At 32.7% G+C, this 15390-nt stretch overlaps 1 protein-coding gene and 1 pseudogene across 1 annotated transcript in view; both read right to left on the bottom strand.

Annotated features, from left to right (window-relative positions):
• Positions 1-1784: 1784 nt before the first annotated feature.
• On the bottom strand, positions 1785-1916 carry LOC132297665 (U2 spliceosomal RNA; annotated as a pseudogene).
• A 5338-nt stretch (positions 1917-7254) lies between these two features.
• The window catches only part of LOC132295080 (beta-glucosidase 24-like), a 31883-nt gene continuing 23747 nt past the window's right edge, over positions 7255-15390 (bottom strand). Inside the window, exons 3-13 of the mRNA XM_059793156.1 lie at positions 12862-12920; positions 12408-12483; positions 11995-12072; positions 11800-11887; positions 10843-11098; positions 10610-10725; positions 8242-8459; positions 8106-8137; positions 7768-7864; positions 7553-7661; positions 7255-7426 (exon numbers count right to left, since the gene is read on the bottom strand). Of these exons, the coding sequence (XP_059649139.1) occupies positions 7255-7426; positions 7553-7661; positions 7768-7864; positions 8106-8137; positions 8242-8459; positions 10610-10725; positions 10843-11098; positions 11800-11887; positions 11995-12072; positions 12408-12483; positions 12862-12920 (1301 nt within the window). The remainder of the gene's footprint in view (positions 7427-7552; positions 7662-7767; positions 7865-8105; positions 8138-8241; positions 8460-10609; positions 10726-10842; positions 11099-11799; positions 11888-11994; positions 12073-12407; positions 12484-12861; positions 12921-15390) is intronic.

The raw sequence follows: 15390 nt of genomic DNA, 5'->3' as shown, positions 1-15390 counted from the left end.
AATAAAATAGTCCACTAACTCATTCAAACCTATGGAGGAATGTCACCAGCCACTTCCTTCCCGTAACCTGAAAAATGTTAAAATGATGGGGTGAGCATAAAGCTCAGTAGGAAGCATCTAAGACACACCTCTTACGACCCCGCGAATTTATACAATGAATAGGTTATGAGAGAACGGGATTATATCTCAGGAAAAATAAGCAAAATAATGATAATAATTAACAAATACGTACGCAAGTCATCTAACCACTAAATATACAATGTATGCCAATGCAATGCCATGCCATGCAATGTCGCTCCCCATTTCTAAAACAATACCGTTTCAACTTCCAAGTAATCTGACCCAAGGCACCTCAAAGGCGTCACGAATGGAGGGTTGACTAACTATCCACGACCACAAGTCACCTCCAAGGCATCGCATCCGGCCTAGTTGGCTCAACCATACCCCCTTCTAGACCATACTAACACCACGGACCACTAGGGGCCTCCTAGGCGTCCGGTTTTCATAAACACTTTCAAAAACGTTTCCCCAAAACAATTTTATTGGTTTTAAAAAATACTTTTCCCATTTTTCTCTCCCAATGGATGCATGAATGCTTCATGCTTCACAAATTACCATAATCTTTACATAAGTCAACAAAATTTCTACAATTACACATATTAAATAAGGACATAATCACAAAATCATGCTTTCCATATCCAATGAACAAATCATACACACGTAAATTATTTACACATAACACACAGAGATATACATCATATATCTAGCATCATGACAATTTCTCAAGAAAAATTTACAATAAATTCCATACATTCCATCTACATCATGATCACATTATTAAGGAAAATCCTAACATTTATTTTTATGATTTTAACATCACTTTTCTTAATAATTAAAAATCATTGAAGCATCTAAAATGTCAATACTAAGCATGTATCTTAACCACCAAATATATGATCATAATTATAAGTTCAATTAACATATATAATACATCCATCAACTCAATTACAAACAACCACAACAACATATACCAAATTGTTAAAATTGATTATGCTTATAATCAAATTAGAGGAAAAATTCACAAAAGATCAAAGAAAACATGAATTAAAGCACCCTTACCTCAGTTAGGTGCAAAAATAAAGCCAAATGGGTCCAAAAATTCGAAATCCTTAGAGTGCACTGAATGAGAAATTGCTTATATCAACGTGTAGATTTCGCCGTACTCTCCGATTTGCCGCAAACGGCACCCAAAAACTCCCAATGGTTGAAGATTAATCAAGAGTTGAAGTTTTTATAGAAAGAAAAAAGAAAAACGGAAGAAAAATGAGAGAGCGACTGCCGAGAGATGATGGAAAGAAATGAGGCAAAAAGGATAACCATTTGACCATTCAAAAGTCGAAAAGGTGGTGGTGGGTCCCACTACTAAAAGATTTTTTTTTTCTTTTTAACATTAATTCTACACCACACACACACATATATATATATCATAAACATTACAGTAGTACTATACTTGATTTTAGCTAAAAGGTCGAAAAATGCTTGATTATTATTTCTTTAGTTCTATAGTTTTATAAGAGGCTTCCATGTAATCTTTTTTACTTAAAACCAATATGTGATAAGAAAAATGAATTTTATTAGGTAATTTGTAATTTGAATTAAACTCTTTAAATTAATTTTATAAATTTTATTGAGTAATTTGTAATTTGAATTAAACCTTTTAAAATAATTTTTAGGCAATTTTTTTTTTATATAAAGACTCTTTTTTTATATTAATAAATAAATACTAAAAGTCAAAAGGCCAAGAAAGTAGTACTACACTTGATCTTAGTCAAAAAATCAAGAAAGGTTAGCCAAAAGGTCGACCCAAAAAAATTTAGTACTACACTTGATCTTAGCCAAAAGGCTGAGAAAGGTGTGATTATTATTTCTTTAGGTCTATACTTTACAAGAGGCTTCCATGTAATCTTTTTTACTTAAAACCAATGTGGGAGAAAAAAATGAAAATTTATTAGGTAATTTGTAATTTGAATTAAACTCTTTAAACTAATTTTTATAAATTTTATTAGGCAATTTGTAATTTGAATTAAACTCTTCAAATAATTTTTAGATAATTTTTTGTTTATAAAAACTCTTTGTTTTATATTAATAAATAAATACTGAAAGGCAAAAGGCCGAGAAAGTAGTAGTATACTTAATCTTAGCCAAAAGACCAAGAAAGATTAGCCAGAAGGCCGACCCAAAAACATTTAGTACTATACTTGATCTTCGCCAAAAGGCCAAGAAATGTGTGATTATTATTTCTATAGGTCTATAGTTTTATAAGAGGCTTCCATGTAATCATTTTTACTTAAAACCAATGTGGGACAAGAAAAATGAATTTTATTAGGTAATTTGTAATTTGAATTAAACTCTTTAAATTAATTTTTATAAATTTTTTTAGGTAATTTGTAATTTGAATTAAACTTTTTAAATAATTTTTAGGTAATTTTGTGTTTATAAAAACTCTTTTTTTTATATTAATAAATAAATACTGAAATACTGAAACACTTTGCACATTTAATAATAGTATAAATATAGATATAGGTTTCAAATCCTCGTTGGGGGTTGGGGGTATTGATATATTCTAGAAAGGGTAAAGGGCACAAAACACTCCTCTAGTATCAATATCGAGAGCATATACTGCGCATTTTCACTAAACCTTCTCAAGTTTAAGAAGTATGCAAATAAAAACCTTATGACACATTAACTTCTTGCAAAGACCTAAAAATTCTTAGTTCAATTTAGAACTTTGGAATTGGAATTGGTAGAATTGGAGAAAAATATAGTTCAATTTTGTGAGTTGTTTTTCCCCAATTCCATCAATACCAATTCCAAGACTCTAATTCCAAGCAGCTGTGTGTTCGACTGCATAAAATTGAAGCATTTGAATTGGAATTGGTGAAATTTGAGAAAATTTTGGTTCAATTTTCTCAGTTGTTTTTATCAAATTCTACCAATTCCAATTTCAATTTCAAGGCTCCAATTCCATATAACCGAACACACCCTTACAACAAATTTCTTAAATTATTTAAAAAAATATCCAAATTTAAAATGACCAAATTGGACATTCTCCGTGTGAAATTCTCAAAACTAAAGGAATTTTTTTTTCATATTAGAGTATCAGACCAAGAGCTAACACAATAGCATAATCACACTAACTAACAGCTCGTATTTTAAACTAGAACCATTCATCCAAATATTTCTTTATTTGATAATAATTAAAAAATAGAGTTCATGACCAACAATAATTGGAAGCAAATAAATTACAATCGAGGCAATATGAGCTAATATTTTTTAATTTTGATAATCAAATATTCACACGTCATTCAAGATGTCATAAATTATCTTGTTGAAGTGTAAACTCTGACGATTTTGTGGCAACCAGAGTCAAATTGGTAAACGTTTTGTCAATAAAAAAACTAAGAAATCTAAAAATGCCTATTTAATTTGGTTTTTGTTACTTCAATATATAATCAGTGTGGACCATCCTGCAAATTAAAAGACCTGATACAGACATTAAGAAAAAACAAGAAAATTATTAAATTAAAGTGACAAAGATAAAATAAAATCCAAAATGTCATTTTACAATAGAAAAAACAAAATCTCATAGGGAATGATTTTTTTTAGAGTACTTGATGACACATGTTTACAATATGTCTAATCTATTCCAAACGGGTACTTTGAACTATCATCATCTGTATAACAAAAAAATTGCAAGAAAATAGACTTCCAAAAAAACATAAGACATAAAATAAAATAACAAAAAAAAAAAAATTTGGATACTTTGTTGAAAGTTCTGTCATTTACTAACTGTATGAGTAGTCAATTTAGGATCATGTAATGCATCAGTTTATTATGGAAGGCTACCAGATCCTTGACTTAAATAGTGCATGTGTTGTTGAGCCGATTTACATATTATAAAATAATAATAATAATAAAAAAGATATTTTGCTTTTTATATATTTTTATATATTTTTTAAAAGTTAATTATAAGGAATAGTTTGGTAAATATATAATGACATAGTAGCTGAAATACAGTGGAGCAAACCTTTATACCAAAAGGGATGGTATTTTACTCAATTGGTGAATTTTCATATTATTTATTTATTTTTGTTTTTTTTACACTTTTGCATATATATAAGATGTGCAAAAAAATCCTCTGGTGTTTCAATTTGTGCAAATAAAGACATTTTGCCAATTTCTCAATTGAAATGTCTAAAATACCCCATAAAAGAAATTAAAAAATAATAATGGATAAGCAAATATTTTCTCTCTCCTCTATTTATCAATCCCCTCTTTCCAGCCATATTTTTTCCCGCTCAACGACACAAACTTGGACATATTCCGGCCAACGACACCACCGTGAACTGGCGAGATATGCCGGCAAATTCTTTTCCTTTTTCTCTCTCTGTCTCCCTCTTCTTTTACAGATTACTTTCTCTCTATATCAGTGCAAGTCTTCACTCTTTCTCTCTCTAAAATCACTACCAGAAAAACAAAGTTTAATCCTCAAAAATACTAAAATAGTAGTAATCAAAGAGTTCATTAATAGAAAAAGAGTATCAAAGAAGTTATATATATATTAGTGTTCAATTACTCTCTAGTGAGTACGGAGCAATATACTAACTTTTACTCATAACGTTAGGATCTAATCGAATGGTTATTTGAAATAATTATTATTTTTAGGTAATTATCTTTCTTTTAATTAGTCATTAATTATGACATGACTATATTGGATATATTTTTTTAAAAATAATAATAATAATAGTATTTTTTAATCTGATTGAACTTTAACTGTGCACCTTTCCACCACTGTCGGTCCGTCACACCAACCCCCTCCTCCCCCACTGCCACGATCACATCTCCCGACCACACCACAACACTGCCACTTCCATCCCCACTAAACTACCACCTCCATCACCATCATACTGCCACCCATCACTGGGTGGAGGTGGTGTGGTGTAGGTGGTGGTTGTGTAGCAGTGGTGGTGGCGGTATGATGGTGGTAGAGGTGGTGCATGTGGTGGGGGAGGTGGTGGCGGGGTAGAGGGGACAGTGGCGGTAGGGTGATGGTAATTCATAGTTATTATTTTTATTTTTTAATTTTTTTTTTCTTCTTTAAGAATCTATATTAAATAATATTAATTTTTTAAAATAATTATTCTCCTTAATAACCTTTGAATTAAATCCTAAGGATAAAAGTGAGTATATTGCTCTTGGAGCAATTAGTATGCATATGTATATTATTTTAATTAAGAATAGAGATGAATTAATATCCAAAGTAAACACAAGGAATAATGGCCCTTCTGTGCTGAAAGACTTTGAATCGAGGGTTTATGGGTTCTTTGATCTCATTTTTATTGTTGATAATTCCAGGGATATCACTTCGAATCGCCAGAGAAGAATTGAAAATTTCGCTTCGAAGTGTCGCGGGGTTACCACGAATTTCAGGGATCCATCAATGGCTTTAATGGCGGCGACATTGAAACTCTTGAACCTCTCCATCTATGCGACATTGGGTTTGGATTTGTAGGTTTATTTTGCCAATTTTATCTGAAATGCGGTTTGAAGATGGTGGGTTCTGGTGTGGTTCATGATGGTTATGGTGATGGTGGTTCGCGGGTGGGTACAGGGTGGTGGTGATGGTTGGAATGTAGGCGTTGACTACACCTTCTCACCGGCGAGCATGGAGTCCGGCGCGCACAGAACTGGGTGTAAACGGACTTAACGAAACGGTGGCAGTGGTGACTATAGATTTTAGAATCGCGATAGAGAGAGAAAAAATAAAATTAAATTCTTTGCTTATATTAGTAGAGGGTGTTTTGAAATTTTTATAAATAAAATTAGTTAAAATTGATAATTAGGGAGCAACTTGGGCTCAAAAAGATGGATAATACAGAATTTATACGCATTTTTTTTTTTTTTAATATGGTGATTTTTTGCACATCTTATACATGACGAGAATTTTTTTTGCACTTAATAAACCTATTTTTTTATATAAACTTTGTTTATTATGGTGCTAAGTCTAACTACGGTAAAAAATATTACCGACCAATCAAACAAAAACAAATATATAAGTAAAATGGCTTATGAAATTCATTTGGCCTTTTGAACTTCTAAATAATCATGAACCAAAGTGATTCTAACAGTGTTTGCAGCCAAAACCGGACCATAAACCTCCATAAGAAAATCAAATCATACGGTTTGAATAACTTCACATCAGATCAGCCAGTTTGAACGTCGGATCCATGTAAAAATTTATAATAAATGAAAGACAAATACTAATAATATTGACGTAAGCAAAAGTTAAGTTTATTAACAAGAAACAATATATTAGTTTGAATTCACAAAGTATCTATTTTGAATTCAAAAAATAAAAGATAAATTCAGAAAAAATCTTATAATTGTATTGATAATTGAATACGTGATTCCGTTCTATACGTACATTACATATATTTATAATGAAATAAAATATTAATCTCATAAGGACATTAATATTAAAAAATAAGCCTAAATTTTTTCTAAATATTCTGAAAAATAGAGAAAGAAATCTAATCAAATAAAACTATTAAATATAAAATTTGAGAGCATTCCGACTTCGGGTTCAAACAAAAGTCCTGAAATAATCAACAGACCTCTAGAAAATTGCAATTTCGGATCCCTAAACGAAGATTTTCAGCCGAGAACCACAATGACTCAAAAGTTAAAGTTAGTAGATTTTTTTCAATGCATTGTTTATTTATTTATTTTTTATTAATTCGGGGTGTCCGGGATGACACGAACACTTAGAGCCCCTCAATAATCCGACTAATCTCCAAAGATTCGGAATGGTGCCTCCTCACCCGTGCCGGATAAGTCACTACAGGTCAGCGAAGTCTAGCCACAAAGAACACCTAGCGAGACTCGAACTCCAAACCTTAGGTTTGCTAAACTCCAAAGTTTAGCAAGTAAACCACTAGGCCATATCCGAAGTGCATTTTCTCAATGCATTGTTTTTACTCAAAAAAAAACACTCCTTTTTTGAAAAAAAAAAATGAATTTGTCAAACTGTTAAATTCTATCATACATTCATACATCAAATATAAAGAATTTCAACACTAACAACATCAACATCATTTAAGAACTACGCTGAAGAAATTAATACCTTACTCATTGATTGAAGCACAATTCAACATTATTACATAGGCATTTAAATATGACAAGGATATTATGTCCTTATTTTTGTAGGAAATTCTTGAACCATTGGGATGATAGTTTTGGATATCGATTTAAGTTCCCATCATTAAAATCTACGTAATTGATGCCAAAACGAATAGTGTGACCCGAAACCCATTCAAAAGAGTCCATTAATGCCCACACAAAGTATCCCTTCAGATTGACGCCGTTCCTATATATGAACAGAAAACAAAAAAATTATTAAAAAAAATAAAAAAATAGAAGAAAAATCATATGTAGTCATTCTAAAAAATTCAACTATAAAATAAAATCTTTATCGAAGCTTCAAAAGGCTTACTTGATTGCTTTTAGAGTAAATGCCAGATGTTGATAGTGGTACTTGATCCTGAAGTTGTCATTGAGGGATTGCTGTAGAAACAATGAAGCATTACTGTACTCAAAATACCCTACAAAAGAATAAGGGATATATAGTGTCAAAATGGTATATATAAAAATCTATATGACTTTTGGAGGGGGGAAACAAAAAAAGCGCCTAATAGATTAAGTAGTTACCATTTTCCATAACATAAAGAACTGGATTATTATATTTTCTTTTTATATAGAGTAGAATTTGCCAAATCCCTCTCGGATAAACCAGCATGGAGCCCAGCTGAACAAACAAAACATAAAAATGGACCATCAATCACTATTTCACGTACATTATTATTATTATTATTTCCCTTGGGTAGGGTTTTTTGAATCCATCCCAAGTTACAAACCGATGGTGCTGCAACCAGCCTCACAATGACAGTACTAATTAAATTAGGACTTATAATGAAGTGTTAGGGTTCGAACCCGGGAAATATTTTATGTAAATTATTATCAACATAAAACATATTATTTTCACATACCTGCTCGCCAAGAAGGACCCCATCTCTCGCAGCTAGAATTAAAGAAATATCATGTTTTTTTTAGTACAAATTAAGGAAGATACACTATAAATTTGAATCCAACTAATACCGAAAGTATTAAGTTTGAGGAACTTACACACGAAATTGACCCTAACATCCGTTGTGGAACTTAAGTTTACAGCACTGTAGTTGGCATCATGTTTTACATACAAAGAAACATAGTAGTTTATGCCAATGAAATCATATGACCCCTTCAGCATCTCAGACTCATTTGCAGAGAAATTTGGAAGTCGTTCTCTGACGAGAGATCGCATGGTGAGAGGGTATTCACCATTTACAATTGGGCTCATAAACCTGAAATACATGTGGTAGAGGCAAAGTTAATATATCCAATGAGATGAAGATTATTTATAGCTCTGCAAAATAAAAATAGAAAAAAAGAAAAAATGTCTCTTAAATGGCTGTGTAGTTCTAACAAAAAGGAAAGAATAATGATTCTTATGCCAAAGAGTTCAATAGACCACAAGGTCCACAATGCATTGGAGAAATGAATTATTTACTTGAGATTAAAGTAGGAGGTTGTAATAAATTGGAATTTAAAAGAGGCTCAAATGGGAAAGGAAAAAATCACAGATTTCAAGGGCAAAGAGGGAATCAATCCAATGAAAAAGGTCGACAATACATGAAATGTAATAGTGAAATTCTAATTTGTTATTATTGTAGAAAGAATGGTCATATTGAACAGGATTGTTGGTACAAAAATATGGATATCAACATTCCTAAAGGCAACATTTTTGAAATATAGACATAAAGAAAAGATAGTTGGTACAATCCTAAAAACCAAGCCAACTTTTATGAAAAAATGCCTTAATGCCACACTTCAAAAAAATATGTGGTATCTTGACAATGGTTGTAATAACCATATGAAAAGAGATAAATCTACTTTTATTAAAATTGATAAATTTGTTAGGTCTCAAGTGTGTATAAGGATGTAGAAAACGGTGAAAGTTCAAAACAAAGAAGCAATTGTAGTTGTTACCTGTAGTTGATACCAATTTTGGTAAAAGGAGGATTGATGAGGTTTTAAACAATAAAAAGTGCAGTTTGAGTATCAGCTTAAAATGAATAGTGTTTTTAAAAATTCATATCAGTATTTTAGTCAAATGTAATTTTTAAATTGGACAAATTACACAAACCACCCCAAGGTTTTCATCTCTTCCATTAGGATATGAATAGCAATATAACAGAGAGCCATTAGGATATGAATAGCAATATAACAGAGAGGTCCATACTGACTGTTTGACCATAAGAATTAATATAAATTTACATTTTTAATCTTAAAATTAAAGTATTTATTTTTAATAAAAAAATAAAAGATATCGTGTATTAGCAAGTTTCGTTTTTGCCCCTCAAACTCTCTCTAACACACCATACCCTCTCTCTCTATCTCTAATCCCTCCCATACCCTCTCTGTCCTAACACCACCTACCACCATTGCCGCCCCCTTCATGAGAAACCCACTATACCACCGCCGTCGCCACCAACAATCAGAAGCAATCACCACCACTGCCGTCGATCAGAAGCAACGAGATCAAAGGCAAAAGCCACCACTGTTCACGAATCAGAGAAACCCACCACCGCTGTCACCACCAACAATCAAAACCACCACCACCGCTCGCGAATTAGAGGCATGATCGATGATTGCACTGGCAACAAAGATTTGCTCGGTGATGCCAACAGTTTCGACAATTGCAGCGGCGAACATAAATCTTCCCTTCGCCGTCGGTAATTTCGCGTTGGTAAGGAAGAAACAATTCAATTCTCTGTGTATATGTGTGTGTGTGTGTGTGTGTGCAAGAAAGGGAAGAAGCAAAATTTGGGGGTGGTTGCAACCCTAGTTGTGGACGGTGGTGGTGATGAGTAATTCTCTGTGTATATGTATATATATGTGTGTGTGTGCAAGAAAGGGAAGAAGCAAAATTTGGGGGTGGTTGTAGCCCTAGTTGTGGACGGTGGTGGTGATGAGTAATGGTGGTAAGAGGTGGTACAATTCGACAAGATGGTGGCTGTGGCAATGGATGCAGAGAGATGGTGGCGATGGCAGCCGCGGCACCGTGGTTGATGTGAGATGGTGCGAGTCTGGGTTAGAAACGTATGAAAGGCTTGAAAGCCTAAGTGTGGACTATGTTGTCATTTTACTATTTGAGATATATTTTTTTATTTTCATTATTAAAATAATTTTAAAATTAAAGATAGTAATTTCAAACAAGGAAGATTATTTTTGTCAAAATATTTTTTTATCCTTCATGTTCAAGGTTATCTGTCAAGTCAATAAAATCAAAAGGGTAGTTGACTAATTTATCGTGCCAACTTCTATCGGAATGCAAGAAATGAAAACTTCGGATGGTTTGTGTAATTTGTCCTTTTAGTTTTTATTTTTTTTTGAATCCTCACGACTTTCATGAAATAGTAAATACTACTTTAACAAAACATGCAATACTCACCATCCAAGCTGAAAATCCAAAGATCGACCCAAAGCACGACGATCGAGACTCGAATTAGAGTAAAGTACAGGCCAGATTGCATGAAGGGTGATCCCTATCTTTCCCTTTTGTTCTGCCTACATGAAGATTTCACTTTCAATTAGTTAATTGCAACCTATATTTGGTCTAGAAACAATTTGTCTGCTTAAACAAATAGTTACAATAATGTTGTAGATAGGGTTCTAATTTGCCACCTGATACTTCTCTTTGTATAATTTTACAGCAGCAGCATGAGCAAGAAGCTGGTTGTGTGACACAATATATGGTTCGGTGCTCGAATCACCTCCTGTGCAATTGTTTTGCATCCAAGAAGAGCATCGACCAGGAGGATGATCACCACTATCATACCCAAAATGGCTAAAGGCCAATGGCTCATTCAAGGTTACCCACTTCTTCACTCGATTACCAAAAGACTTGAAGCAAAGATCCGCATAGTCACGAAAATCAGCCCTGTGAATTGGATTAACATCATAAAAATATGTCTTAATTAATAATACATTAATACCACAAGGATCTCAAAATCAATAATTTCATATGAGTGAAAAAGATTTTTAAAACAACTAAATAATTAAAAGTGTCACCATATTCTGAATACTCCTAGAATATGGTTTGTAATCCTAGTGAACCAGTACAGATGTGAGTTTGGCCTGTCAGAACGACGTCACATTGTACAAAATAATGTTTGACTCTTAAGGGCCTGCTTAGTTTTTTTTTTACGAGAACCGCTTTCTGCTTTCATATGACTAAGAATATAAAAAAAATAAAATAAAATACAAAAAATCATCTAGTTGACAGTATTTTGAAAAACTTAGTTAAAAATAATCAATTTTTAACACTATTTTGTAGTACTTTAAAACCATTTTTTTATTTTATTTTTTAAGTTCTTCAGAACTGTTTTTCAAAAATTTGAACCAAAAAAAGTATAATGTTTTTCTCTTATCATGCTCTTCCAACACCCTTCATACATAAGCATGATTAATTTTGTGTGATGAGATTTTCTTTTCTTATGTTTCTTCCTTTTCTTTATAACGTTCTAATAGAATTTCCAGAAAAATGAATCCTAAATCTAAATTACAATATACAATGCTGCCTTAACTGCTCCCTAGCTAGTTGGTAAATATGAACAACAGGATGAAAATCGAGGAGCTTACACAATTAGAGGACTCAAGAAACCACCATACAATTCTTCTAAACCTTGGGGAACATCCCAATGGAAAAGAGTGACGTAAGGCTCAATACCTATATGTACATAATAAATTACACAGTTCTTAGATGAAGAATTATATAATGCACTTAAAAAATAAATGTTTATTAATCAGTAATGAGAGAGAGTCAATCTTTTGTACTATTGTTTTTTAACTCGTCTATGAGGTTGTTGTAGTAATTTATTCCTTTCCAGTTCACTCCTCCACTTAGATTCCCATCTGCAAGTAACAAAATTTAGATAATCAAAACAAATTGTAAAACAAGGCAAGTAAAAAATCAAATTTGGGTTCGACTTTCATTGGGCGCAAAAACATCGGGGATGATATGTGTGATTTGTAAGTGATTGCACGTATTGGAGGTTTACCTTGCAACTTCATGTACTAAAGGCACAAGGTCTAGAAGGGTTCCTCATTTAAAAGAGAAGAAAGAAAGAAAGAACCCTTTTATTATTTTCATGTGTTACAAAAAGTGTTCCAACAATTTGGGTTCACATGCACTCGATACATCTTTTGATTTATAATTGGACACTAGATAATGAAAGTGATGATCTTACGTGGTAAAATTCTGGGCCATGAAATTGAGAATCGATAAGCATCAAGACCAATTCCCTTCATGATCCCCACATCTTCCTGCAAGATGATTGAAAGATTATGGTGAAAATAAAATATAATGATGGACCATCATGGTTAACAATTAAGTGGTACCAATAATACTCTATTTAATTTAACAGTAATTCTGTTAATAGATTCCTCTAAAGGCTCTAATGACAAGAGTTGTGAAATTGTTTTATCACTATTTGATTGAAATATTTGTTATATGATTTATATGACTATTCAAAAAATCTCAAAAAACTGTCAGGATTTAATGGTTAAATAAGGAGATCTCATGACTCATCTAACAAGAAGACTCTTTCTTGATACAAATACTGTTAAATATATACAGTACCACTCAAAGAAAAAAACGTGAAGCTTGCCAATGAAAAAGTTTAGGTAGTTGCAGTGGCAAACCTTGTACCGATGATAAGAATCAATGGAAACATCTCCATTAGTACCGTCCCGTATCTTCCCTGCAAGCTACAATGAACTTGTCAAGAATCTAGATATATAAAAAATTTTGTTTCAGAAAAATAACATTTGCTTACACTCTTAGAATTTGAACCTCAATTTTATCACTTAGGAAGTTCGATGAGATAACGTTGAATTACAACCTTTCGTGATGGATATATACGCGAGATATAAGTTTTTTTTTTTTTTTTTTGGCAAATTTCTATATCAAAACCTGATGATCGGGTTGTAGTTTTTAATTATCTTGTGTCTCAATATTTCAGAACTGAAGTGCAAGTGCCTCATACCGTTGGATTGAATGAGAGTCACTTAGGACATGTATGTAAGTGAGGACACTTTTATTTCATATTTGATGTGGTAGGACTTGGGAAAAATATCTTTTGTTGGAAAATTTTGAAGTCTTGAAATGTTCAACCATTTCCACTTTATCTTCACCGGTTGTACTTCTCCGAAATGAGTTTCTATGATTTCTCTAAACTCTGCCAAAGTACAACTAGTGGCACTAAGTCCAACCAGTTGCACTCGACAGAATCCCAATTCTTCAAGTATGCCAAAACACAACGAATCACACTTAAAGTCCAACCAATTGCCCTTTCCGAATATGTGCGGGGTTTCAAAATTTGGTAACTTTTTAGTTTCTTTTTTGCAGCAAAACTCTTAGAGAAGTCCTTAGATGGTTTTACATCTTTTCATATATTTTGAGGAATCTCTAGGCTATAAAAACCTCTCAAAACTTCAACCCTAGTAATGTGTCAATTAGAAAAAAACATTATTTTTAGAGTATTGTTGAAGCTTTTTCGAGACGGGTTTTAGAGAAAATGTACTTTTATCTTTTTAAGAGTACACACATAAACACTCAAGTAATTTAGGGTGATGTTCTTTAACTGATCATTGGGATCTTCAAAGTTGACCATAAATTAAAAAGGTTGATCAGAGTAGCATAATTCGTTTCTAATTTTTCATATCACTGAAAGGAAGATTCGATCCATTTGATGTGTTCATGTTCTACCAATAACCTATATATCTACTAGTATTAAGGATTAAGCATGAAGTCGAGAGAGTCTGGATGAGGGGCGCAACATTAGAGGTGTTCAACAACTATGTCATGGTAAAGTGAAGTGGGTGTGAGCCTAAGTCATACTTTGTTTTGTGATAGTGGATTGTTTCACTCAAGACTGCGAAAGTCTCTGTGGTTTTCCTCCTAGTTGGTTGCTCTTTCCAATAGGTGGTTCTCCATTCTAAAAATCACAGTGGCATCTCTCAAATTCTACTTTACTTGTTCTAGTTGTTTCCTAAATGAAGGAAATGTATAAATATAACAATAATGTACAGGTTGTAAAGTGAAGGCATACCTTTAATAAAATAGAACCCTAACAGATGGGTCTTAAACGATATCTTGGAGGTATACCCCCAAGATATCTAAAACATCCCACATAACGCACTTAGCAAACCCATTAGGATTCTTACGATCAAAACCATAGATTCTACCATTCATTTCACTCCAAATACAGAAGGGGGTAGTTGAAAACACCATTCTTCACAACTTGTTTCTGAAACTCTTTTCAGCAAACAGTTAGTGAAAAGTGTGAGCCAATCCCAAAAGAAAACTAGCCCTCTATAGGATCTATTAGAGTATAGTAGCAAGATTGTACCAAACATCCGTCATAATTGTGACAACCCTGAATTTTTCAACCCATTGTGTCCAGTGATGACCTGAACCGGATCCAAAAATGCAGAGGTAAAACAGAAACAAGGTCTATAGAAATGTAGTCATACATGCTTGGCCTTTGACCTTATGCTATACACATAAAATGAATGTCAATAGGCGTGCTTAGGCACACATTATATACCCGAAATTGAAAATGATATATTGAGCCAAACATTACATAACAACTTCAAAAGAGAAGATAAACATGCTAACACTTGCATGTGAACAAGAATACAGTTAAAAGAACTTCAATTCTACATATCACCCAAGGCAATTGCAAATTCCCAAGTCTTGAATCCTGTACTTAAAAAATGACCCCGGTAACTTTGGGGTGAGTAACATAAAGCTACTCATAGGAGATGAGTATGCATAGACCTAACATTTTACAATAATATCACTTTAAGGTGAAACAAGTCAAAGGAGCTTATGCCACCTAACGTCTATGTTAAAATGGGACTCAGGGAGCATCCTATGCTACCTTAGAGTATAAATCTGCATGAATCATGATATATACATATATGAAACGAATCAAGGTTGGGATAATCCAAAGAACACGACAAGTTTACAATTTAATATGAATCACATTATCAATATAATTGAACAAGATTAGAATAATCCAAAGAACACGATAAGAAGGATGTTTGAATATAGATCAACATGAATCGCATTATCAATACAATTTAGCAAGGTTTAGAATAATCTATACAACACGACAAGAACGATGCTTGAATGCAATGATCACATTATCAATGCAATTAAAATGA

The sequence above is a fragment of the Cornus florida genome, unplaced genomic scaffold (assembly GCF_030987335.1).
Source record: "Cornus florida cultivar Cherokee Brave unplaced genomic scaffold, ASM3098733v1 CherokeeBrave_3.0.0_Hap2_Chr02, whole genome shotgun sequence".
Lineage (NCBI taxonomy): Eukaryota > Viridiplantae > Streptophyta > Magnoliopsida > Cornales > Cornaceae > Cornus > Cornus florida.
This window is presented reverse-complemented; position numbering and strand designations above follow the sequence as displayed.